This window comes from Benincasa hispida, chromosome 10 (genome assembly GCF_027475165.1).
Source record: "Benincasa hispida cultivar pf3 chromosome 10, pf3_genome.v1.1, whole genome shotgun sequence".
In the NCBI taxonomy this organism is placed as follows: domain Eukaryota; kingdom Viridiplantae; phylum Streptophyta; class Magnoliopsida; order Cucurbitales; family Cucurbitaceae; genus Benincasa; species Benincasa hispida.
Genome location: NC_143487.1, coordinates 13912040 through 13936761, shown reverse-complemented (window position 1 = coordinate 13936761; position 24722 = coordinate 13912040). Strand labels below are relative to the sequence as shown.

Sequence of the window (24722 nt, the reverse complement as noted above, 5' to 3'; positions counted from 1 at the left end):
AGTTACAATATTGCCATTCATTTCTTGTTATTTTTTCTTTTTATTTTTCATCTTCTTTCTCCAGTGTTGCCTTGTCTTTCTTCCTCGTCGTCTTCTTCTTCTTTGGCTTCTTCTCCTCTATACGTCTTTTTCTTATTATCCGGCACGACGAGTCCAAGTGAGTAGCTCCGATGTAACCAATTTCGGTGAGCAAGAGCTAGAGAGATGAATGATTTTGTGAGTGAGGAAATGAAGAGAGAGACCGAAAGAGAACAAGAGTGATCGAGACCGAGAGAGAGCGAGAGACACAGAGAATGGTAATTTGTGAGTGAGGAAAATAACAGAGCGAGAGGGAGAGCAATATCGAGAGAGAGCGAGAACGAGACCAAGAGAGATCAGATCGAGATGCTTTTTTGAGTATATTTTGATAATTTCATCCGAATTTGATGTTAATAGAGGGTTACTCGACATTTTTTTTAGTAAAAACTGAATTATTTGACCATTTTTATCCAATTTTCGAGTTATACATACAAATTTTACATTTCATATCTTCAAAATGTTAAGAAATGTTTTTTTTTAAAAAGGAAGTCAATTACATAAAAAAATTGGGTTTTGGGTTAGTTCGGGCAATTTTCCGTGGGAAAGGGTCACGTGAGTTCGAACATCGTCTTCTTTAATTCTACGGATTCGCATCTTCTCCCGCAGATCTCCCTTTTAGCTTCCTATACCGAACCAGAACGGAAAATAAGGCCCCTAAAGGCCACGTGCACTCCTTTTCAGCCTCCCGCCTGTTCATCTTTCTCCTACCTCCGTTCACCCTCCGTTCTCCTCTCCGATCTTTCACTTCCCAGACCTCAATTTCAGAGAAAATGCCGTCCTCCGCTTAAAAATTACGCCAACAGTTCGCCTTACTCAACTCCTGGTACTCCTCTTCCCTTTTCCTTGATTTCGTGTTTCTGCTTGAATTCTGAAATTTCAATTATCTCGATTCTTGATTGGCTGAACGAATAATGATGATCTTCGTTCGCCGATGTTGCCTGTGCTGTCTGCCGATCAATTTCTTGCAAATGTAAACGCCAGAGGTTGCATCCTCCGTTGTATCTATGCTTCCGGAAATAGGTTTCTAGGGGAGACTGGAATTCAAACTGGAAGTTATCTTAACAAAATTGCCAGCGTCTTTGAAATCCAGTTATTTTTTGGGATTGTCATCGATATATTTTTTTATTTTTACAATTTTTGCTAATTTGTGATTGTAATGCATTTGATCGTCTCTCTCTCCGAGACAGATGGACGTGTGGTAATTTCATTTCTATTTTGCAGGTTGACAATATTCGGCTTCATTTCAAAAATCTGTACAGTTATGGTCCGTTCATGGTTTTTATACGGATGATAGATGAGGATTTGTTTTTATTTAATGGCGGTCCTTCCTTCTTTGTCATCCCGTAAAAATGTTTTTCACAGTACTTTACTCTATATATATAGTTTGTAGTAATTTTAGTAAAAAGGATAGCCGATCATTTTGTTTCTACAAACAGTGCTCTTAGCTGAAGAGCAGCTTGCAAAATTATAGTAATATTTTTCAATGGAAGGCACGTTACCAAGTTCAGGATCAGGCATGATATCTGAAGTTGATGTTAGTGGTGGAAGTAGAAAACTTCGAAGATGCTTTATTGGTGTTTCTCACTCAAAAGCATTTTCAAGGAATGCTATTCGGAGTGTAACTTCACTTAGACAGAGCAGAATTGCCAATGGTGCAGTTGGTCAGGCGGCATTTTTCTTGCTCAAAATTATTGCACTAGAGATGGTTCGAAGATTCTCAAAGTCTAGGTGTCCTTTTGCTTGGCGAGGTCTTCAAGCTCTGCAGATTCTTTGCTACCCACCATTTAAATGGATTCAGAGATGGGCTCCTTTCAGAGGTTTAGTCAAAGGCATGCAGGTTCGTGCTGTTAACTTCTCCTTGATTTATAATGACCATCGTGTCATAACTTTGATGGACAAGTCTAGCTAATATTCTTACCATATATCCATATGATCTTTTAAGTACTTGATGAAATGTTCATCGGTCCGTTATGCATGAACAAAAGAATAGAGCTTAAGCTTGAGGATTCACCCTAAGTAAGCATGCTTATATCTTCAAGTTCTCTGCTCCTCAGATGATTTATTGATTGTAAGGTGTGATTTGTGTTTACTTGTATGTGCAACGTGTGTATTAGGCTTGTTCCCTTTAATGTCTTGATAATGGTCATAACCTGCTCCTTGGGAGTTAATTCTGCAGACCCTATTCTCCATTGAACATGATAATGAGGAGTGCTTGCCACACTTGATTTGTCTTAAAAATAATGGTTCAAATTTGGAACTGGATGCTATGGTAATTCATGAAATATGAACTAGAACCTAGTTGCTCCATCTTAACTCAGAACTTTACTTCTTTTCCAATATAACTCCTGCAAGCATGTGCAAGATTTACATCCTCCAATTGCTTCTGTCCAGATGGCAATAAGTGCAGATGCAGTCACCTGAACTTTGGATAACTAATGAATGATTCCTGTTCTTCCCATCTTAAATTCTTAATATACACTGTTTCTTCAACGAATTATATATTACCTTTATTTTGCCAGATGTTGTCAAAGCCATTACTTGTACTATCAATAGCAACATCAATCTCTGACCAGACAGAGTCTATGGGTGGAAACTCCAATGGCGTCAGTGATTCCCCTTCATATTCTGAAATGTACTCAGAACTATCCTCTGAAAACTCTTCTACTGATGCAAGGTACTGTAATGAGATAACACCAGGGTGCTTGACTTTTTCATCTTAGATTAATATTCTGAAAGGACCTTCGTTATTTTTACTATGGGCTATAAGTCGAATCAAGAAATTAAAAGCTGTGTGTGTGATATTTTTTTTTTTTTTTTTTTAAATCTGTGAGTTTCCAGACCAACTTACGCGCACTTCGATTAATGGGACACTCTGCCTAATTCTACAACATTTGGGTGTCAAGGAAACACCTAGAAAATTAATTCCTAGGTAGGTGGCCACCATGGATTGAATCCTTGTCCTCTTAGCCATTTATTGAGACTATGTCTCTTTTTTACCACTAGGCCAACCCATGGTGGTTATATTAAAGGCTGGTTGCTCATATATATACGGTGATAAAGTATTTCTTCCTCGATGTTGATGACATTTTGTTGATATCCTTAAAATGTTAATGACATAAGACATGTCAACCAATGTACCACTTCCTCATCAATGGACAACTAAATTTTTCTTTACTACCGTGTGCTGTTGCCTGTTAAGCTGAAAGCCCATAGCAGATGCCTACTTCGCACGTTCTCAATGACACAGAAATGTGAGGTTCATCTATTATGAGATATGGGAAGACTTTACCTCTAATATATTTTTTTTCGATAGGGTACAAAACCCGACCTCTAGTCATTCTCCTGTTTACTTTTTCTTCCTTGTACATCTGCTCTCTCCCTCTTTTCCTCCACTCTCCTCCTGCCCTCTCCCTCAATCCTCTATTTCCTCTCTTCATTTTACTCTCTCTCTTTTCAAAATTAGATCTATGCTTGTATTTTTAACTTTTCTATTCTTTCACCGCAATAAATATTTCAATGCTATTTTTTCTCTTAATCTATGGATATCATTCTATTACCATGTTTTTTTTTATTGAAATGCCTCGTTATGTTATATGAGATAATAATATAATTTTACAATATGTTGTTAATGAATAATGTATATAATTATTTAAGATTAAAATATTATTGGTTGCCCATACACTGAGTCTTATTCCATTTTAATATGTATACTATACTTCCAATAAATCTTAAAGTTAGTCCTTATTGTTAATTTGTGGTTGGTATTTATCAAACTTGGTAAATTAATAAGAATAATTTTCTCTAAAAAAGGGTACAAGGTGAATGTCCATCCAAAATGTATGGAGGGATGGCTAATAGAGTCTTTCTTTCTTTCTTTCTTTCTTTCTTTCTTTTTTTGGGAGAAGTTAACAATAAATCCTCAATGAGGACGAATTTTCTAATTTATTGAAAGTACAATGGCTTGAATATTTGATAGACATGGGCTAAAATAGCATAAATCCCAAAGTACAGAGACTAAAATGATATTAACCTTTCTTTAAATATCAATATTAACATTATTTATCATGTGAACTCCATAACTCTATTTTGATTCTCATCTCTATCTTCCTTCCCCTCCCTTCAACACATTTTTATTCCTTTTCAAGTATGTAACTGATGAGGAGAATTAGAATAATTAGTATAATTTAGTTTATATTTAGTTTAGTTGTTAATTTAGATTGATTCATGTTCAATTAGAATTAATTTGTTAATTGTCTTATTTTATTGTAAGGCTATAAATAGCCAATTTAGGGTTGTAATTAAAAGCTTTCGATTATCCATTTTGAAATAGAACTTGTGTTCTTGAGAGTTTCTCTAAATTAGGGATGAATTTTCTTAATTTGGCCATGGACTTGGCCTAAATACCTTCCCCATTGTATCAGTAACCATATCATAAAATTATTTCAGTGATTTTTTCTTTCAAATTTTGCGTAAGCTTAAGGTTTTGACTTCAGAGTATTCAAAAGATTGAATTGTAGCCTATTTAAAGCTAACGTGGAAGTTCCATTATTAATTCCTGCAATTTTTATTTCTACGATTTCTCAAGATTTTTGTCAACACCACCACTAGTTCTATTGATACTTCTTGTGAAATCAATCCTTGACATGTTCCATATTGACATTATTTCTCTGTGTAACATCTATTCCCCATTTCCCAACATTTCATGAGTGCTCTCTCTCTAATCAAATTTTGATGATCTCCTTAGAATCTTTTATTTAACTCCTGCGCGCTACTTTCGCATGTTCTGTAATCTCTTCACTCTAACTTTTTAATAGTATACATGATTTGCAGTGCCTGTGATGAGGCTCCACAAAGTAGTGAATCTGAAACTTGGTTGGTGCGTCTCTCTAAAGAGCTGGAAAGTCAGGGTTTCAGTTTGCCAGAAAGGTAATTTCTGATTTGACTTACTGGAGATTGTTGTAGCTGCTGTTGACTGAACAGCCTCAACTGAAGTTTTGGCCTTTAAATTTGTATGATCATGAGAAGGAGAACTATGTTGATACTAACGATTTTATGGGTCTTGAATTAGTTTAACTTGACTGTGCCTTTGTGTGTTGGTTGTGGTTGTTATTAGTGGGATTGTGCATGTATTCATGGGCTTCTCTTAATGCGCTATTTACGACATTCTTCTTTCATACAGACTTGATGAAGACGAGCTTCAAAGATTCTACACTGCTGCTAATGGTGACTTTACATCTTTGTTATCTTCAATTAAGAAGACAATTCGCTGGAGAGAGAACTACAAAATACTCTCATCTTCAGAGCTTGATATGTGGTCACACATGGTCTTTTGGCATGGATTTGATCTGAAGCACAGACCTTGTCTCATAGTACGGCTTGGGCTTGCTTGCATGAGCTTGTCATCTGAAGACAGACCCCGTTTTACCCAGGCCATCAGTACGTCTCTTAAGTCTTAATTTTATCAACAAACTTGGAAATCTAGTTCTGTCGGTTCCACATAGGAGGAGCATTTTACTTGCTTGATTTTTAGGGTCAACTTTTTCCGAGTGTCTCTAATTGACTGACTGAAATGTTTGGAAGTTTTTAGGTGCAGATGGTGTTCATCTAACCATCTATTGAGTGCTAAAGAGCCAATTTCGATTAGAACTTTACTATTGCTAAAGGTTGATAACATTGATCGCATAATTTCTAACAAGAATCTTGATTACGATAAATTTTTGTTTGATCAATATCCAAATTACAGGAAAAACTGTTTATCCTTCGGCATTGCCTTTACATTGCTAATAATGTGATTTGCTTTCCTTATTATGATCGTTGTTTAGCATGTTGGCTGCATAATAGACTGTTCTTAGTTCTTTCTTCACCTTTATTCTAAAGGAACGCTGTTTCTTTTCTTCTAGTTCTCCTTCTAACCATTCAGAAATCTTCATATGTAAAACTGAAATGCTGTAATTGCAGTATCTCAGGTAGAACATGGAGTCGTTGAGTTAGCTGATGCAGAAAATCCCCAAATTACAGTTTTAGTGGATTGTGAAGGATTAACTCCTTTCAGAGTTCCCATGCAAATGATGAGATATTGTTCTTCCCTTCTACAAGATCACTTCCCAAACCGTCTCGGCTGTTTGTTTGTCATTCGGCTTCCTCCGGTTGTCCGTCTCCTTGCTCAAACTTTTATTCAAGTAAGATTATCCTCTAGCTTTTGCACTTCTTTTTTCCCTGCTGAAAATTGTATTATGAATCAATTATAAGCTCCTTGTCTACAGTAATCTACTAATCTTGCAGTTGTGCTTAACAAATGATGGTTTTTCTTTAGATTTTGAAACCTGTTACGCGGAAAAAGTTGAAAATTGAGGGAGAGACTACATATGAAAAGGTTCTATCTGAGTACCTAGAAATGCTACCTAGGTATCTTGGTGGCAAATGCTCCTGCACGGAATGTTCAAAAGTAGATTTCCATGATATACAGCGATTGGATACGAACGAGACGGCAAACAGAGAGTTGATTACTGATGGAATTCATGGAAATGATGCAATTTTACCATCTCAGATGGTGTATGAATTCGATAATCACTTACATGGAAACTTCGATCAGATGGTAAGAACTGGTGTGATAAGCATCCTTATGTTATGGGCTTTTGTCGCCGTTATTGTCAGTGCATATGATCCCGAAAACCGATTCTTTTTCCCTTTGTGATCAAGAAGGAAAGGGCTGAGTCAAAGTTGCGACTTCTGCGTTTACAGGAAGGAAAAGTAATGCATTATTCATGTCATGTTTAATAATGATATGTGGTATCGTCTATAGTTCATGAATTTGTTGTAACAGATTAGCAATATTGGACTTCCAAAGTGTATTTATTTAAGCTGCATAATTTCAAATAATTGAATTACAGGAGTGTCGAAGTTGGTATTGCTATTTCAATATTATTATGTGCATTTAAGAATAAAAATAGGTTAAGTTATCAAAGTACCCCTAAACTATGGACTGATTTCAATTATACCCCTAGTTTTAGGACGTTTCTTGAATTCTTTTCCCCTTTTTGAAAGTTTTCTCTCTCTCTCTCTCTCTCTCTCTTTTGTAAAAAAAATGGAAACATCATACAACCGCCTATATAATTACATCAAAAGAAATTAAGAAACAAACCAATCTGGATAAGGGAAAAGAAGAAAAGATGAAACTTCCTTATCCAAAGCCTTTTCGCAAGATAATGTGCCAAAAAGTTATGTTCACGCTTTGCATGAAAAAAAAAAGAGATTGATCTCAAATTAAGCGACAATGATTTAATCTCAATGAAAAAAAAACGACTCAATGTAATCAATCATAAGACTTATTATTGAGGAGGTGAATCATCTCAAGAAAATCCGACTCAATCATAATATTTGAAGCAGATATGGATGGGATGCTTTCCAGACTATCATGAATGGCCATAGCTTCCAAGATCTTAATCTCGTAACATCTATCCATAGCTTCCAAGATCTTAATCTCGTAACATCTATGAATAACTTTGAAGTCAGCTAGGTGAACACGACTCAAATAGTTTTGAAGTGTCCAACCCAGACCACCAACTTTTTTTAAGGACTCTAAACAACATCAATATTGAATTTCCACCAGTTCCTCGGGGGGGAGCCAACCGGTGAAATCTTATCTCTAAAAGTCAAACTGCTTTGTCAAAATAGATTTTTCATTACTCTCCACATGAACAGATGTCTCTTCAACCAAGTACTTAGCAATCGACGCCCATATGGAGTCTATATTGGTCGAAATTCTTTGAAACACAAGCTTATTCCTAACCTTCCAAATCTACCATGCAATAATCACGATCTTTAGCAGCTCCTAAGTGGAACTCCTCGTCAAAATCCAAAATCAAATATCCATATCAGTCCATCTATTCCTATCATCACAAAGAATGTCCTCATTAGTAAATGAGGTAAAATGTCTTTCGTTACCTGACATTTCCAAATAAGATGAGTTGATGTTCAACAGCGGGCACGCAAGCGTACATATCGAAGTAATAAAATCTCGACCGGGGTATCGTCCTCAAGGATTGGGTTTGAAAAATTTTTAGTTAGCTATCGTTAAACTCAAGTCAGTTTTATTTGGATAATTGGAAAGAGAAATTCGTTGTCGAAGCTTAATTAAACAAGAAAATAAAACTTCCAATTCAATGAGATAATGGTTCGAGTGTTGTTTCACTATGAAATTCAAATCGGTTATTAACATATGGATCAATTTTTTAAATCGAATGAGCCTAGAAGTCTATGATCAGGGTATTCTTTTTCAAGCTCAACCTATTCTAGTACATTTACAACAAATTGAATTTCTTCCTCAATTTTACAACGATGTGTCATTGTCGTTTCTTCATTCTCAACCCCTATTATCCTCTAATCATTCCATGCATTATCAAATAACAGTGTAATTGTTCAGTTCCAGCCAAACCTTTCAATGGCCAATCAAAAAGATGGATTTATATGGAGGAATTAAAATTCAACCATCAAACAATCGATTCAAACGTCGAAGAACCAATCAATTAAATTCTTAGCAAAGACAACACAACACCCTGGAATTGAGAGATTCAACTACTCATGTTCACAAAAAATAAAGATCTAACACAAAAGATCATCATAGAGAACAAGGAAGAAAGAAAGGTAGGCAACACAATCTCTTTCACTGTCGTTGTGTCACGATATCGATCTCTCGAACTTTCGTTGTTGAGTTTCAGATCAATCTCAACAATAGCTTCGTTCTCTAGATGGTAGTCTCTCAATTTAGGTCTAAAATATCACCCAATTGCCTTTTTTCTTTTTCTTTTTTTTTTTTTCCTAAATGATAGCAGAAGACTCAGCGATTGCGGCACCCACAGTGTCGCAACGCTCTCAGCAATGTTGTGACGTTGGAATAAGTAATAGCAGCCTTCAGTTTGTAGCGTTGTGATATTATCAGTAACATTGTGATGCTACCCTGTTTTCTTTAGCTCCCGGGTCTTCTGTGTCACGGGGCAACGTTGCAATACTATGCGCTACCATGCCTTGTTTTTCTTCCTTAACGATTTGCCCAACTTACTCTTTTACTTCCCCTTGTATTGGATGATCCTAAAGTCCTTATTTTTAGACATTTGCACCAAGTTTTCATCCAAATAAGTTCAAACTTGCTCTTGTAACTCGATTTTCTGAAATTAACTCAATAAACCACGTCACAATTTTAGATCTAAATCCAAAGGTAAGAAAAGTATTTTTCAGGTGCTTTTCAATGTTTCAAGATTCGACTGCCACATAAAAGAGCAGAAGAGACACCTTTCTGAGACAAATTACACTTGGAAGGAATAAGGTCATGGATAATCTTCCAACAACAAAATTTAGCCTTTTGATTAGAACACCTTCTGTTCGAAGGCCTAGCATCATATAAACTAGCTTCAAGACCTAAATGATAAACAGATTTAACATAAAATACTCCATTTCTTTCCAAATCCAATATGATCTCATCGTCATGTTCTCTTTTTGGTAGCGGAATCTGAAGAATGGCTTCCACATCCGGAATACAGGTTCTCTTGGAATCTGATTCTGAGAAAGCGGAGGAATCATCTGAATTAGGTCTTAATTTCAACGTCCAGACCCAACAATTAATAAGGTTAGACAACGCCCCTACAGATTTTGGGGGTACAAAGTTAGGAACACGCTTTCCCTCTCCCGAAATCTACAGAACAACAATGATCTGATTTAGCTTCCCATCACCAACTCGCCAATGATAGCCATGCATGAAGAGATTCCTACCCACAAAATACTCTGCCACGCGACGATGGCTGACTTCCCAATCCTGCGAACAAAAAAATTGCAAGTTTTGAAATATTTACCTCGGAACACCTTGAAAAAGAGGTTGTTGGGATGTTTCAGAAGTCTCCAACTTTGCTTACCTAACATGGCTTGGTTGAAAATTTGTTGATCTCTGAACCCAAGCCCACCTTCCTCCTTTCTATGACAATGTCACTCCTCTAATGGATCTTGTTTCTATCTAATCCCCACCAAAATTTTGTATAAAGTTGACTAACCTTGTCACATAAGCTCTTTGACAGTTGGAAGCAACTCATAGTGTATGTAAGGATTGCTTGAGCTACCGCCTTAATAAGAACCTCCTTACCATAGAGAGAGAATAGTTTTTCCTTCCATCCTTGAAGCACTCTCCAAACTCTGTCCTTTACCTTTTTGAAGACCTAACATTCACTTTTGGATACTTGTGAGGGGAGCCCAAGATATCAACCCAATGAAGGAGAATAACAAATCCCAAGAGCCACTTTTATTCTATCAATCACCTCTTCAGACGTAGACTTACCGTAATTTGATTGTTTCGCCTGAAGTCTGTCATAGACCTCCAAAGTAGCTTTTCATATTGTCACTTGAAAAAAAAAAAAAAAAAAAAAGCGAGAATAGATTTTTGAAATAGTCTTTGAAGGCTTTTGCCATTAAACATATTGATGAAAAGGTTTGTGTATGCTTATGTAATGCTTAAGTGAACAAATCTAAACACGTGTGAGAAATAGATTTATAGGTTACGATTAGTAAAAAATAATCATAAATTAAATAACGAAAAATTGGGACATAAAGTTGAAAGGAGTAAAACGACAATAGGTATGGTTCACAACTTTTTTTTAATGTATTTAAATTTGTTCACATAAGTAATACAGAGATTATTCGTGTGAATTTTAATGGGGTTTTTTCTTTTAAAAAATCAAATTTCAAAATTCAAAAGTTAAGATAACAAATTTCAAAGCTTGGGAATATTTTTCTAGTTTAGCCTATAAACATTAGGGTTGGCAATGAGGTGGGGCGAAACCGGAATGCATTCCTCATCCCTGTCCTTACCTCATTCCCCTTTTGAAGAGTCGGGATCGGAGTCGGAGAATCCCAGTTCAGGGATCGGGTTCCCACGGGAAAATTTTCATCATCTATTTTTTTTTATTTAAAATCAATAAATTTTTATATTTATGTTGAAATGGTACACTTTTTAGGTAACAAATTGGTATTATTATTGTTTTATTTATTTAAATTAATAATAGAAAAATATTCTAACATTTCTTTATTTTAAAATTTAATAAAAAGTTAAAATTTAATTATATCATGAAATGAAATTTTAAAAAAAAAGTAAAACAAAAACAAAAACAAAAACAAAAATAAAAACAAAAATAGTAGCTTTAAAGTTACTTTTATATATGTGTGTACATCTAGGAAGCACAGATACTTCTAATTGTGCAGAGAATCGGTATCAAATACGGATACGTCCATATACGTGATAGATATGTGTCTGATACGTGATTTTTTTTTTTTTTTTAATTTTTAGATACATGTATCTGCTTCTAGATACGTGAAAATGATACGTGGGTCAAATTTTTTTTTTTTCAAATTTAAGCCCAACCACTTAAAAAGCTCAACCCACAACTCATTTTATTTTAGTGCATGTTTATGAGTGATTTTAAAATCATAAAAAATCACTTTTTTCATTTTTAAAATTATTTAAAACACTTTTTTTAATTACTCAAAATTAATTTAGTTTTTAAATTTACACTTTTAAATACAATTTTCATATAATCAAAAATAGTTTTAAAGGATTAAACACGTTTCACAATGATTTTGAAAATGACAAAATTAATTTCAATCGTTTTAAAATCACTCCCAAACATAAAAATCCACTTAAATTGAGTAATCCAAAACAAGATAAATTGAAAATGATAAAAAAAATTTAAAAATTTAACAAAAAAACCCCGTAATGTAATTAAATCTTCATTCTTTCCTTCTCTCTCACTATTTAAATCATTATTCCTCCCATCCTCAATTTCATTCTTCAATTTTCATCTTTTACTTGTTTCCTACCGTCTACTCTAGTAGCTCAACAATCACTCGACAAAACTGGAATTTTTTTTAAGTTTTCACTCTCTTTTTTAATATATTTTAATCTAACTTAAAATAAGTATTATAACAATTAATTAGACATTATATATATATATATATATATATATATAATGTATCTTCAACGTATCTGTATCTTAGTTTTTTTAGAAATTAACGTATCGTCGTATCATATATCTGTATTTGTGTTTGTGCTTCTTAGATGTACACACACATATAAATAAATATATATATTAAAACTTAAAAAAATTATCAAGACGGGGTTGGGGACGGAGCAGGGATACCCTCCCCCATCTTTGTTTTGTCCTCGGTTTGAGGACTCATTTTAGATCCCCGATTTGACCTCATTCCTGATCAAATCGAGATTTCTCGCCCCGATCTGCAGGGACCCAACTCCACAGGGATTTTTGTCAATCTTATACTGATGAAGTTGGCATCCAACATGCGGAAGTAATTAAAGATCTAAGCACTCTAACTACATCAATTTTAGTTAAAAAATAAAAAATAAAAAATGCATGTTCTTAGTATTCAGTATATTGAGGTTTCAAGTGAATATCTTTGATGATTCCTCGGAATTGCTTGAATTCACCATAAATTTCTTATTTAATCTATACAATAGACCACCACAAGAGTCTTGTCTACTAATTTGAAGCCTTAGATTGAGTGGTGAAACTCAAATTGAGAGTAAATTTGGTGTGATTAGGGAGTTGGAATAAAGAGAGAAAACTAGAAAATTTTTCCTTTTTCAATTTCAAATTGCATGCCCCATTTTCAGTCAAATAGATCTCTATTTATTCAATATTAACATGCAAATTAGTGGGCAATAGAGATTGATACACAAACTTCCACTCAATTGAGTGGATTAGGTGTAGAAAAATTGGAAAAGTTGGAAAAATCCACTTTCTAAATTTTTAAATATTTTTCTTTTAAATTAATTTCAATTTTCAAAAAATCAAAATTAAAATAAAACTTAAAATATGGGTTTGAATTTTCAAATTCTAATTTTATTTAAAATAACTTGTTTTAAATAAAATTTTAAAATACCTTATTTTAAATAAAATTTTATTAAACAAACTTAATTAATTTTAATAATTGATTTAATATCAAATATTAAATTAATAAAATACCTAATTCACAAAATCATTAATAAAATAATTTAATTAATTTACAGGAGATCAGATTAAGAGTCGGTACAAAACTGCCATCCTTTGGGGGGACACTCCCAGGATGCCTTGAGGCGATGCACAAAACGTTATCCAACCTAATGAGAGAAATCGTGGGATATGTTGTCACACGTCCCGCTCCCACTTACTATGAACATTCTCTTCATTCACCTTGGTATTGACCTACCCAAACACCATCCTTTAGGGGTACTCCCAGGGTGCCTCGAGGCCGATGATAAATCTTACGGTGTGAACTTTAGGGAGAAACGTGTAGAGGTTTAAGTGAAGTATCATATACCTCAAGTACCTCCCACTAAATGTTCTACCTAGGGATTCATTAACTTAGACAATTTGGCTATTGTTATCTAAGTGTGAGTTTAATTTGCTAAAAAACAACTATTGCTTTTGATAATTAAATAAGTTCGAATCAAGTCTCATTAAACACTTTAACATATTACCGTCAAATTTGCATGCATGCATCAAATCTATCTAATTCACCTTTTCAGGTAGGTTCCCAGGTAGGGGTGTTCCGTTTTCGTCAGCTTAAATACCCCAGCCTAGACAGAATCCGCCTTAGACAAAAGGTCCCTTATAGTTAGATTCGGTACATATTTAATTTTTTATTGGTCGATTTAATCCTATTAAACTAATTAAAAGATTAAACTTAGGTTTCTAATCTCATTAGAACCGTGATATTAGGTCTATCTCAATCAAAATTTAAAACTCTTTTAAAACACGATTCAAGCCTAAGTTTGCAGGCATGTCTTTCTTATTGATTTTAGTTCTAATTTCCATTATAACTCTTGTAAAATGAAATAACTAAGACCATCCACATTGCTAAGCTAGACTATGTATTTATAACTATTATAAATTTAACCTATGTGTCATGCCTTATGCAATGTTCATTCATTACTATATATAATTCTTATATAAGTTGTAATGAACCAAGCATACATGCTTTCATACACCCTTATACTATAACACTTATAATACAAAGATGATGCATAAATATGTTTAATGCATGCATATATTATAATTCTTTGTCATGAACGGCGTTATATAACGAGACTAAACATTTCATGATCCGGTCTTATACAAACTCCTTTGTATAGGATACCCCCACTTGCATGTCTACACACGAATGATCAGAATCAGATCATTTGTAGCACTTTACAACACTTGTAATATCTACAAAGCGGGTCGTATCCGTAGTGTCACCAGGATAAGGTTTCCCTCGTTTATCCATATACTACCGACTATTTAGGTTATCACTTAAGGCATGCTTCACTTGTATGTCTCCACATACAGGCTTAAGTTATAATGATAACTTGTGGCAAACTCCAAGGAGTATCATAGCCACAAACGTGGAAAAACATATATAGCACAAGTATCATCTCATTAGAAAGATTGTGCAACGGGGAGATGTGATCATCTCACGGTTAAAGTTTTTTAGGGTCACTTGGAGAGTCTGGGTTTACGAAATATGAGTCTGGAAGATTTTATTGGGTATATTGCATGTTCTAATTTGTTGTATTGTATATTGATACTTTACTTTCCCACTCGTCTTTTATTATATTTTGATATATTCCACTAACTTTTGACAAGTGAAAGATTGTTGGGATTAATGTCTGAAATCTAGTATATCTTGTGGTTTGTAGTATTGTTAACACAAAATATTTATTTAATAAAATCATAGTATTTTATTTAACATTTAGACAACATTGATTCAATCCAATAAACTAAGATCCAAGGTTATATGATGTCACTTTTACGTTATACTGTTTTCTTCTCTCAAACTCGATTTTGATAGAATTTAGATGTTAGTGATTTTCCTGTTCAATTAATTTTCCTTATTTTAAAATTTATGTTTTAGGGGTATCCCCAACCAATATTTTATAAAATTTTGAGTTAGAATTTTGTTTGAATTCTTTATTTAATAAAACAGTCCAATTTTCTTATTTTAAATATAAATGTTTATGTATAAGTTTATGCATGCATGGAGTAATGACCCTATCGGGTGCCTTAGGAAGTCGGGTCATTACAATTAGTTTGTTCATATGTCACTGTAGAAGTCTTGTAGTTACAAATAAGTACGATGTATTAATTTCTTGCTATTTTTCTGTGAATTGTTTTTATTTAGGTAAATTGCCCATAGACGTAGTTGACAAGTTACCAACTTTATGTTTCCTTCCTGCTTTTCTCTATCTGTGTTTACTTTATGTTTATGAGATTGTGGCAACACCGTGTGTGACTTGATAAAGTGTGTATCAATTCTTTCAAAACTAGTCTTCAAAACATTGTTTTTGTTTATTAAACATGGTTAATAATTAAAGTGTTTAGTTAGGAAAGATGAAAACTACAATATATAAGTTGTAACAAACAAAGATAATTTTTAAAAATCAAATGGTTATCCAATAAAATCAATATCCAAGACTTTTAAAAATTGAGAAACAAACATATCCAAATTTTTAAGTTTATGGACTAAATTTATAATTTTAATTTTAACTACCGAATGATAAATAAAATTATGCAATTGTAGATTTTCTTTTTTTTTTGGAAGTCTAAAATAATAGTGTGAAAATCGAAGGAAATTTGTATTGAATAATACAAAAGGGGAAAAAAATATGATTATATATACCACATTTTTAATATTTGCTATTATAGCAAACATTGATCGGTCAACCTTTCCTTTTTTTCTAAATTTCAAATTTACCCTCTCTTTCCCTTTATTAACTTTCCTTTTTCACGTTCGTCACCTCCTTTGAACATTGTCGTTCGTGACCTTCTTCTTCTTTCACAGTGATTATATCTATTGTCTCTATGAAATCAAATCAATGAAGCTCCATGATACTTTTTGCTTTCCTTTTTGTCGTTCTTTCCTTTTCTTTCATGGTGAAATATCGATGAATCAGTCTCCATGAAATCTCATTCGTGAAGCTCCATGATACTTTGATCAATTCCAATTCGTGAAGCTTCGTGATACTTTGATCAATTCCGATTCGTGAGTTCGTTTTTCTTTTTTCAATTTCATCTTTGATTGAGAGTTTTTTTTTTCTTTTAGCGTTCGTTCTTGTTTTTTCGATTCTGTTTTTCAATTTTTCCTAAATAGTTTCTGGTCATTTAGTCTTTTCTTTCTCTTTTTTCTCAAGAACCTAATGATTTCTTCAGCTCACTGTGAACATAATGGATTGTGAACAGAGTTTGTGTGCTTTCATGAAATTTTGCTTTGTTCATTGCGTTGATATTTTGAGTTTTGAGTGATTAATTAAGTTAGGGTCATTCTTCACTGTTTCACTTGATACTGTATATTCTTTCTATAAACATATCAGTGTATTTTGATGTTTGATATTTCTAGGTTTGACATTACAGCTACATTGGCTTTGTGTTTGTCATTGACAATATCTATCAGTGTATTGGAAGATATCAGTGGCTATCATTGATAATGTCCATCACTGATAGAATGTGTGATTGCTATCATTTTTTATTTGTTCTTTAACTTTTATTGATATCCATTGAAAGACATGCCTAGTTTTAGATTGGTATCAATGATATTGATAGATTTATATTTGCTTTTAATACTAGAACCTATTGATATTGTTATTCAATAGTTTTTGTTTTACTTTTGCAGGAATTTTAAAACATGGTTATTCCAATAGTTGTTTTTCATAGTGGAATATGGAATGAAAAATACTGTTAAGTGAATTACAAATCTACTGGAGTTTTAGTAGATGATATAATGGTTTTTGAAGATTTGATGGGTTTAATAGTTAAGGAGATTTGTTTGGATGTGTCTACTTCTTCTATAAAACTTTCCGTTCTATTAGATTTTGTTATGAATAAGGTTCAAAATGTAGTTCAAATTATATAGCTTGGTTTTTGGTTTTAGTTAAGGAACACAATACACGACATCCTTTGGTTGCTCATGCCAGTAGTTCATGTTTGGAAGTGTCTTCTAATGTTGTTTCTAGTGGAGCTGAGAATTATTTGTCTACTGTTCCTTCTTCTAAACCTATGATTGATGATGGTGATTTCCAAGTGATTATGGATATATATATTGCTCGTGATTTGAAATAAAAAGATGTGTTTGCTAGCAAAGAGATTTTATCAAATTGTTTTTACTTGATAGCGGTTAAGAAGAATTTTGAATTTAAGACTATAACGTCAAATTCAAGAGCAATTGTGTTTCGATGTGTTCAAGATGGTTGTCAGTGGTATGTGAGGGCACCCCGTTACAAGCAGAGTGTTTTGTGGATGCTTAGAAAGTTTATTGATATTCATGATTGTTCTATAAAAAGTATTCAAACTTGTCATAGGCAAGCTTCTTCGTCCTTAATAGCTAAATGTTTAAGAAATGATTTTAGATTTAGTTCTTCTCATACCTACTTCTAGTGATATTGTGAATAAAGTCCGTAAGGAATTTGGAGTAACTATTAGCTATTATAAAGCATGGAGGGCAAAAGAGTAAATAATGAAGTCTTTGAAAGGCGATGCACGTGAATCATATGCTTTGATTCCAAAGTTTTTGATGAAGTTAGAAGAAAAGAATCCAGGTTTCTTGTTTATGACTTATTATATGATCTATCAATGATAGCTTCTATCACAGATTGGAGTCTATCACTGATAACATGAAAATAATGGAAGCTATTGGTGATGGACTGCAATCAATGATAGAAGCTATTGGTGGTAGGCATCAATCAATTATATACCTTTTGTAATCTGGCTTAACTGTTTATTTTCTTCTTTTAGGTACATTTACTACCTATGAAACTAATATAAATGGGCATTTTAAGTATTGTTATATGGCTATTGGAGCATCAATTAAGGGTTGGAAGCATTGTAGACCTAATATATCAGTTGATGGGACATTCTTAAAATGTAAATATGTCGGGACTCTTTTGACGGCTTCAACAATTGACGGTAACAATCAGATTTTTCCTCTTGCTTTTAGTATTGTTGACTCTGAAAATGATGCATCTTGGAGATGGTTTTTTGAGAATTTAAAGAAAAGTTTTGATGAACAAGAAGGATTAGTCATTATTTCTGATCGGCATTTTAGTATTCCGAAAGATGTTATAAATATTTTTTCAAATTTTGAGTATTGTGTTTGTCTACGACACCTTTGCAAAATATGAAGTTGATTTATAAGGATTATTTAATTGATGACATATATTATAGTTGTGCAAAAGCTTATACAATTGATAAGTTCGAGTTTTATATGAAATGGATGGAATCAATATATCCTACAATTTGGGAATATCTCAGTAAAGTTGGTTTTGAGAAGTGGGCACGTGCACATTCTAGGAGAATAATGTATAATATGATGACTACTAATATTTCAGAGTGCTTGAATAATATTTTGAAAGAGCCTCTGTTGCATCATTACTGGATTATATTAGAGAAATACTTCAAAATTGGTTTTATGAAAAAGGTCAATCACATTATCCATGAAAACTGTTTTGACTAGTTGGGCAGAGTCTGAGTTGCGAGAGCAACACAATCAGTCAAGAAGCTTCAAGGTACAAATACCTTGACTATTAGAAAATATTATTAATAACATGTCACTGATAGTTTTTATTTTCACTGATATCTTTTGTTTTCACTGATAACTTGAAAATATTTAATCAGATAGGGATAGTATCACTTACAATTTTGTTTATATTTTAGTTTTCATTGACATTCCATTAGTTCACCTAGTTGATTACATTTCGTTGACTGTTTTATTTTTTAGGTTGATCCTATTAACAATGAAGAATATAAAGTAGTTGATGGGGACAATTACTTTTTAGTAAATTTGGCCTATAAATCATACAGTTGTCGTGTTTGGGATTTGGTGGAAATTCCATATGCTCATGCTTGTGCTGTTATTCGTGGGCTACATTTAGATATATATACTTTTATGACAGTCTACTATTTTTGCAGTACATTGTTATCAACCTATGAAGGATCAGTTTATCTTATTGGAAATCATTCTTATTGGAGATTTGTCGATGTTGGTGTGAATGTATTACCTCCAATAGTTAAACATCCGACTGGACGACCACGTAAACAAAGAATATTATCAATTGGTGAAAAGAAAAGGAGCTCGAAGTGCAGTCGATGTCATCTTCATGGCCATAATTGTAGGACATGCAAATTTCCCCAGTTGTTTAATGAAGAAGCTTGATTTGTAATTGATGTTTGTAATGAAGAAGCTTGTTTTGTAATTGATGTTTATCATCGATTTATCAATGATAGTGAGACAACCGATGTTTTTCACCAATTTGTCAATTAGATTGTAGTTGTTGCTTGTTGTCATCAATTTAACCATTAGATAGTGAGACAATTTGTTATTGATGTTTGTCATAAATATATTAGAGACCTTGTTAGTAATGTTTTGTTAGTGGAACAGACTTTGTTGTTGATATATCCATTATTTAGTCAATATGATGTTTTTATTTATGAAGCTTTCGTTTTCCTTTAGCCATAACAATTGAAAGAAATGATATCAAGCTATTTGTGATAGCTTCTGTCAGCAATTAATACAATGAAGTGATAGATTCTATCACTGACAGTAGATAAGCATTTTTGTAGAAGATCCATCAATGATAGATTTTATCACTGATAGAATCGCCAACCAAATGCTACACGATCGTATAGCATTATTGATACCATACTATCAGTGATAGAAGTTGTGCAGCTTGTGTTTAGAGGATTTTATAAGGAGGATATCGCTTTTGGGGGAAATCTCGCTAGGAATTGAGGTGAGTATCGCTAAGAATTTCACAGGAAAAGCTTGGTGTCGCTCTAGAGGGTCTCGTTGGTGTCACTCTAAAGGGTATCGCTGGTGTCGCTCTAGAGGGTATCGTTGGTTCGCTCTAGAGGGTATCGCTGGTGTCGCTCTAGAGGATCTCGCCAGTATCGCTCTAGATGATCTCGCTAGTGTCGCTTGTGGGGATCTGTTATTCTTCCATAAATGTAATGTCTTGGTTGCATGCATGTATTTATGTAATCTTTGTAAAACCTTAAGGGAGGTTTGTTGTTTATATTACTAGTGTTTTAACAGGTTGGTATTTAGATTGAAAGTCTTGGGTGGTGGGGGGTGGCAGGAGGGGCTAGTAACAACCTCTAAAATAAATTGAAAGTTGCAACTATATCAATCACATTTATGAAGGATTCATATTTATTCAATATAACTATCATTAATCTTGTAAAATAACAATGTAATTTCCAAAATCATAACAATCACTGTATATTGTCAAAATAATTTCCAAATTATTGTCAAACAGAAGTCTATTGTCAATAAACAAGTCTATCTATTGTCAATCAAAGTTGTGATATTTTGAGATCAAAGCTTAGAGCGTCGTCATTCTACCTTGGAGATTGCCTTATAGCTTTGCTTGGAGACACCTTGGTAGATACATTTGGAGAGACCTTCTTTTTGTCTTTCTTTTGTTTCTTTGCGTTCTCCAAAATTTTCTTGGTCGGTTTTGCTTGTCTTTTTGGTCTCTTGTTGTCCTCTATATTTTCAGTGACAACCTTTGGTCGATATTTTTTTAGACTATTTTTAAAAGTCTTTCAATCACCTGAAATCATGGAATCAAATATAACATGGCATCAATGTGCTATCAGTATCAGTCAAGTATCACTGATAACAAACTATCAATGATAGCATGTTATCACTGATAGTTGGTTATCAATGATTCCAGATATCATTGATAGCATGCTAATGTTATAATTAAGATCATCAATCAATCAATACTTACATTCTTTTTCGTCATATCTTCTTTATCTTTTTCTTTTTGATCTTCCTCTTCGTCTTCAGGATCATCATGCAATTGTTCTTGCTGGTCATTCTCTTGATCATCTTAAGCCTCCTTGTCCTTAGCAATGTCAACTTCAGCCTACATGCATATATCATTTTTGTTATTGTACTTCTTTACATAAAAAGAAAATCACAAGTTTTACCTCTAGACCATCTAAACTTGCATCTAAAAGCTCCAAACTAGATGATGACGCTTTGTTCTTCTCAAGAGATTCTTAAGATTGCTTTTCACCACCTTCTTCTTTTTGTGGAAGTTTATCACTGATAGCTTCTTTTATGTGGCTCAATATATCAATTATCTCCTTGTGCTTTTCATTAATGTCCTTCTTAATATCTTCTTGTCCTCTTTTTAATTCTTCGATTGCCTCTTGTAATGATGCAATTCTTCTCCCAGTTGACATTTGTCTTCCTTCTTTTTCTTTTTCAATATCCATCTCCCTGGTTTCCACCTCTGCAAAATATGCATAATAGTTGGATTGCAATTCTTGTTCAGTTGGAACAAATGAAGCAATAGTAAACTGAAAGTTTAATAAAGATGCTAGTGATACAGCTAGTTTATAGAAATAATCATTGATTTCAAGCTATCACTGATTGCTTCTATCTAACAATAACATGTTATCAATGATAAAAGATGTCACGATAGTTTAAAATGACTGATAGAAGCTATCAATGATAGTGGTATCTTCTATGTCATAAAAGCTGAAACATCGAGTATAGTTACTATCATTTGATAGCATGCTAATAATACGTACAAATAAAGGAAATAACATTGATAAAAGACTTACACCGGTGGCTTTGAAAATATTGTTGTTGATGTGTTGCCAATCATTAGGTTATTGAGACTCCCATTGAGTAAGTCTAGGTCCACCGCTTTTTATTCTTCGTGCAAATCCAATGGTGGGGTTGGATAATCTTGGTATAATTTCAAAAGCCCAATATACCAAAGCTACTGGAAATTCTTGGAGGAAAATGGAAGTTGGCTTATTGATGACAACCTTCTTAAAAAATTCTATAGTTAGTTTAAAGGAAACCCTGCCCCATGGATAAGATCTAAACCTTTCTTCGTCATCCAACATTTTTAGATACTTCCAACTTACTTTGTTATGTCCTTGTGTAGGAATTAGGAAGTTTTCTAGAAAATACAAGTGTGCAAGTTTGACCTTTATATCAATGAGTATGTTGGCATCAGAACCTAACAAATTAAAAGTAGGTTGGAGCTCTCTTCTTATAATTTTTTCATTTGTCTTGAAAAAGAAGTTCCTAATTGTGTTGTCCATTGATTTTGATGCCAACATATTAAACAAATAAGGTGTGATATGAGTTGGTTGGTAGTTGTGAAATATGTCCTTTAATTTGGTAGTTGGTTGGTAGCCTCAATATACCATCTATAGGGTAATCATCACAATTTAAACCTGTTACTAAACAAAAATACTTGAGACTAAATTCTGAAATATGTCCTTCTAAATTAAAGGCCAATATATTTTGCGCATTGCCTTCTAATAAGATGTGATATGAGTTGGTTGGACATCTTTTTCATTTTCATATCTAAGAAGTGCCCAAAAGGACCTCCTCTAAATAGTTGAAGTGACGACTCATCTAATTTTTCTATGTTAGACAGGACATCTAAACTTATGAAGGAGCAAACTTTTAATGGATTTGTCCATTCACTTTCTGGAACAATTAATACATTTTTCTATATATATAACAATAACATAAATGTAAGAAAAAAGCAACCACAAATCTATTTAAATTTATAAAATATCATTAGATTGTGACCTTGATCTTCTTGTGTTTTTTCCTAGATGTTGATCATTCCAATGTTTTTCTATTTTCTTTCTCCATTTATCCTACAAACAAACATGTGGAACCATTACATTCATATCATTGATAGCCATAATAGTGATAGATATTTTTCCTATGAATAAACAATCATCAAATCACAGGGAACTAAATTAGCATCAATGATAGCATCCATCAGTGATAGTTTGTTGATAGATAAATCCATCAACAAACTATCAATGAACTGTCAACATATTCCCTAAAGCATCAGTGATAACTTCTATCCTAAAAACAAACATGTGGAACCATTACATTCATATCATTGATAGCAATAATAGTGATAAATACTTTTCCTATGAATAAACAATCATCAAATCACAGTACATGAACTAAATTAGCATCAATGATAGCATCCATCAGTGATAGTTTGTTGATAGATAAATCCATCAACAAACTATCAATGATCTGTCAACATATTACCTAAAGTACCAGTGATAACTTCAGTTAAACAACAATAAATAACTAAATTAGCATAATATTCACTGAAACATCAGCAAATCACAACGAAACACAGTACTAATATTCACATAATTATCAATCAAACACAGTCAACAATAAACTATCTACATATTCCTCGAAAAACTAGCAAATTACAATCAACATTACAAATAATATTCACATTATCAACATTTTGATGACTATTAGTCTATGATGACTACGCTGTGATGACTACACTATGACCAAAATGCACAATAAAATAAAACACCTAAAAAAGCTGGAGAATGCATGTAGCCCTAATTTGAAATAACTATTTATATTCTTATATAAACTATCAATGGAAGAAGAACGAAGCCATACGTTTTCAAATTCTTGCTATCAGTGATGAAGAGATGACCAAAGGAAAAAGAAGAAACGAAGAAGAACAACGTACCTTTTGAAGTTTGGAGCGAAATTGATGGGGAAGAAGACGGCACTGTCGAAATCAAAAGGTTGAAATCGGAAGGAGACGACACTGTCGGAGCTCGAAAGGGTTGGAAGTGTTTTTCACGTTTTTCGGAAGAAGATGAAGGGTCGAAATGAAATTTATAATTAATAAAATAGTCCTTTATGTTGTGGCCAAACGATTTTATATAGACTCGTGTCCATTTTAGTCTTTTCCTTTTTCTGGATTAAATCTTTAACATAAAAAGTCTATATTTGTAAATACTTTTATCTTACTCCATAAACTCTCATAGTTACTGTAAAATAAATATTCATGCAACTTCCCAAAAATCGAAAGTTCGTTCGAAATTGGCCTTGCCGCGGCCCGGTCAATTAATTAGCGCCCTGCCCGCCAAAACAAAATTCACTTATTTCCAAACAACAATCCGCAAAGGTATCACGCGGATCGACACCTACGACCGTCGATTAAGTTAAAATCCAACGGACGACGTGTTTCTCGAATGAACTCAAAGAAACAAGGCGTCAAATTTCCTCTTCTATAAATTCCCCAAACCGCCACAACTTACCACCAAAATCAAAACTTGCGATTAACCCAAGAGCAATTTGTTCCCTAATTTTCATTGGAAAAAATGTCTGGACGAGGGAAGGGAGGCAAGGGCTTGGGAAAAGGAGGAGCTAAGCGTCACAGGAAGGTTTTGAGAGATAACATTCAGGGCATTACCAAGCCTGCAATTCGCCGTTTGGCTCGTAGAGGTGGTGTGAAGCGTATCAGTGGATTGATTTATGAAGAAACCAGAGGGGTTTTGAAGATTTTCCTCGAGAATGTGATTCGTGATGCTGTGACCTATACAGAGCACGCCAGGAGGAAGACGGTGACTGCCATGGATGTGGTTTATGCATTGAAAAGGCAGGGAAGGACTTTGTATGGATTTGGAGGTTAGGTTATAGGTTGATTTCACGAATGATTGTATATCTGGGTTTTGGATTTATAGTCATTGATGCTCTGTTAGTTTGACTTGGGGAGTCATTCATCGTTGTTCTTGCAATGAAATTCTAGTTTTCGTGTA

At 33.5% G+C, this 24722-nt stretch overlaps 2 protein-coding genes, 2 long non-coding RNA genes and 1 pseudogene across 4 annotated transcripts; 3 read left to right on the top strand and 2 right to left on the bottom strand.

The window, feature by feature from the left end:
- Positions 1-598: 598 nt before the first annotated feature.
- On the top strand, positions 599-6965 carry LOC120088835 (SEC14 cytosolic factor family protein / phosphoglyceride transfer family protein). The gene is made up of 7 exons (XM_039046279.2): positions 599-901; positions 1300-1915; positions 2598-2752; positions 4909-5004; positions 5258-5514; positions 6037-6257; positions 6392-6965. The coding sequence occupies exons 2-7, from the start codon at positions 1562-1564 to the stop codon at positions 6770-6772; spliced, it is 1464 nt and encodes a 487-aa protein (XP_038902207.1). The 5' UTR covers positions 599-901; positions 1300-1561; the 3' UTR covers positions 6773-6965.
- Positions 6966-9296: 2331 nt separating this feature from the next.
- On the bottom strand, positions 9297-10459 carry LOC120088618 (uncharacterized). Its single transcript, XR_005484988.2, has 2 exons — positions 9984-10459; positions 9297-9886 (listed from the first exon to the last, which is right to left on the bottom strand). It is a non-coding gene; the product is annotated as an uncharacterized LOC120088618 (long non-coding RNA).
- A 6410-nt stretch (positions 10460-16869) lies between these two features.
- On the top strand, positions 16870-19296 carry LOC150033124 (uncharacterized; annotated as a pseudogene).
- A 1075-nt stretch (positions 19297-20371) lies between these two features.
- Positions 20372-22678, bottom strand: LOC150033123 (uncharacterized). Its single transcript, XR_016523856.1, has 3 exons — positions 21720-22678; positions 20876-21385; positions 20372-20695 (listed from the first exon to the last, which is right to left on the bottom strand). It is a non-coding gene; the product is annotated as an uncharacterized LOC150033123 (long non-coding RNA).
- A 1537-nt stretch (positions 22679-24215) lies between these two features.
- Positions 24216-24722, top strand: LOC120088287 (histone H4). The gene has a single exon (XM_039045478.2). It carries the CDS (start codon positions 24285-24287, stop codon positions 24594-24596), a length of 312 nt encoding a protein of 103 aa, XP_038901406.1. The 5' UTR covers positions 24216-24284; the 3' UTR covers positions 24597-24722.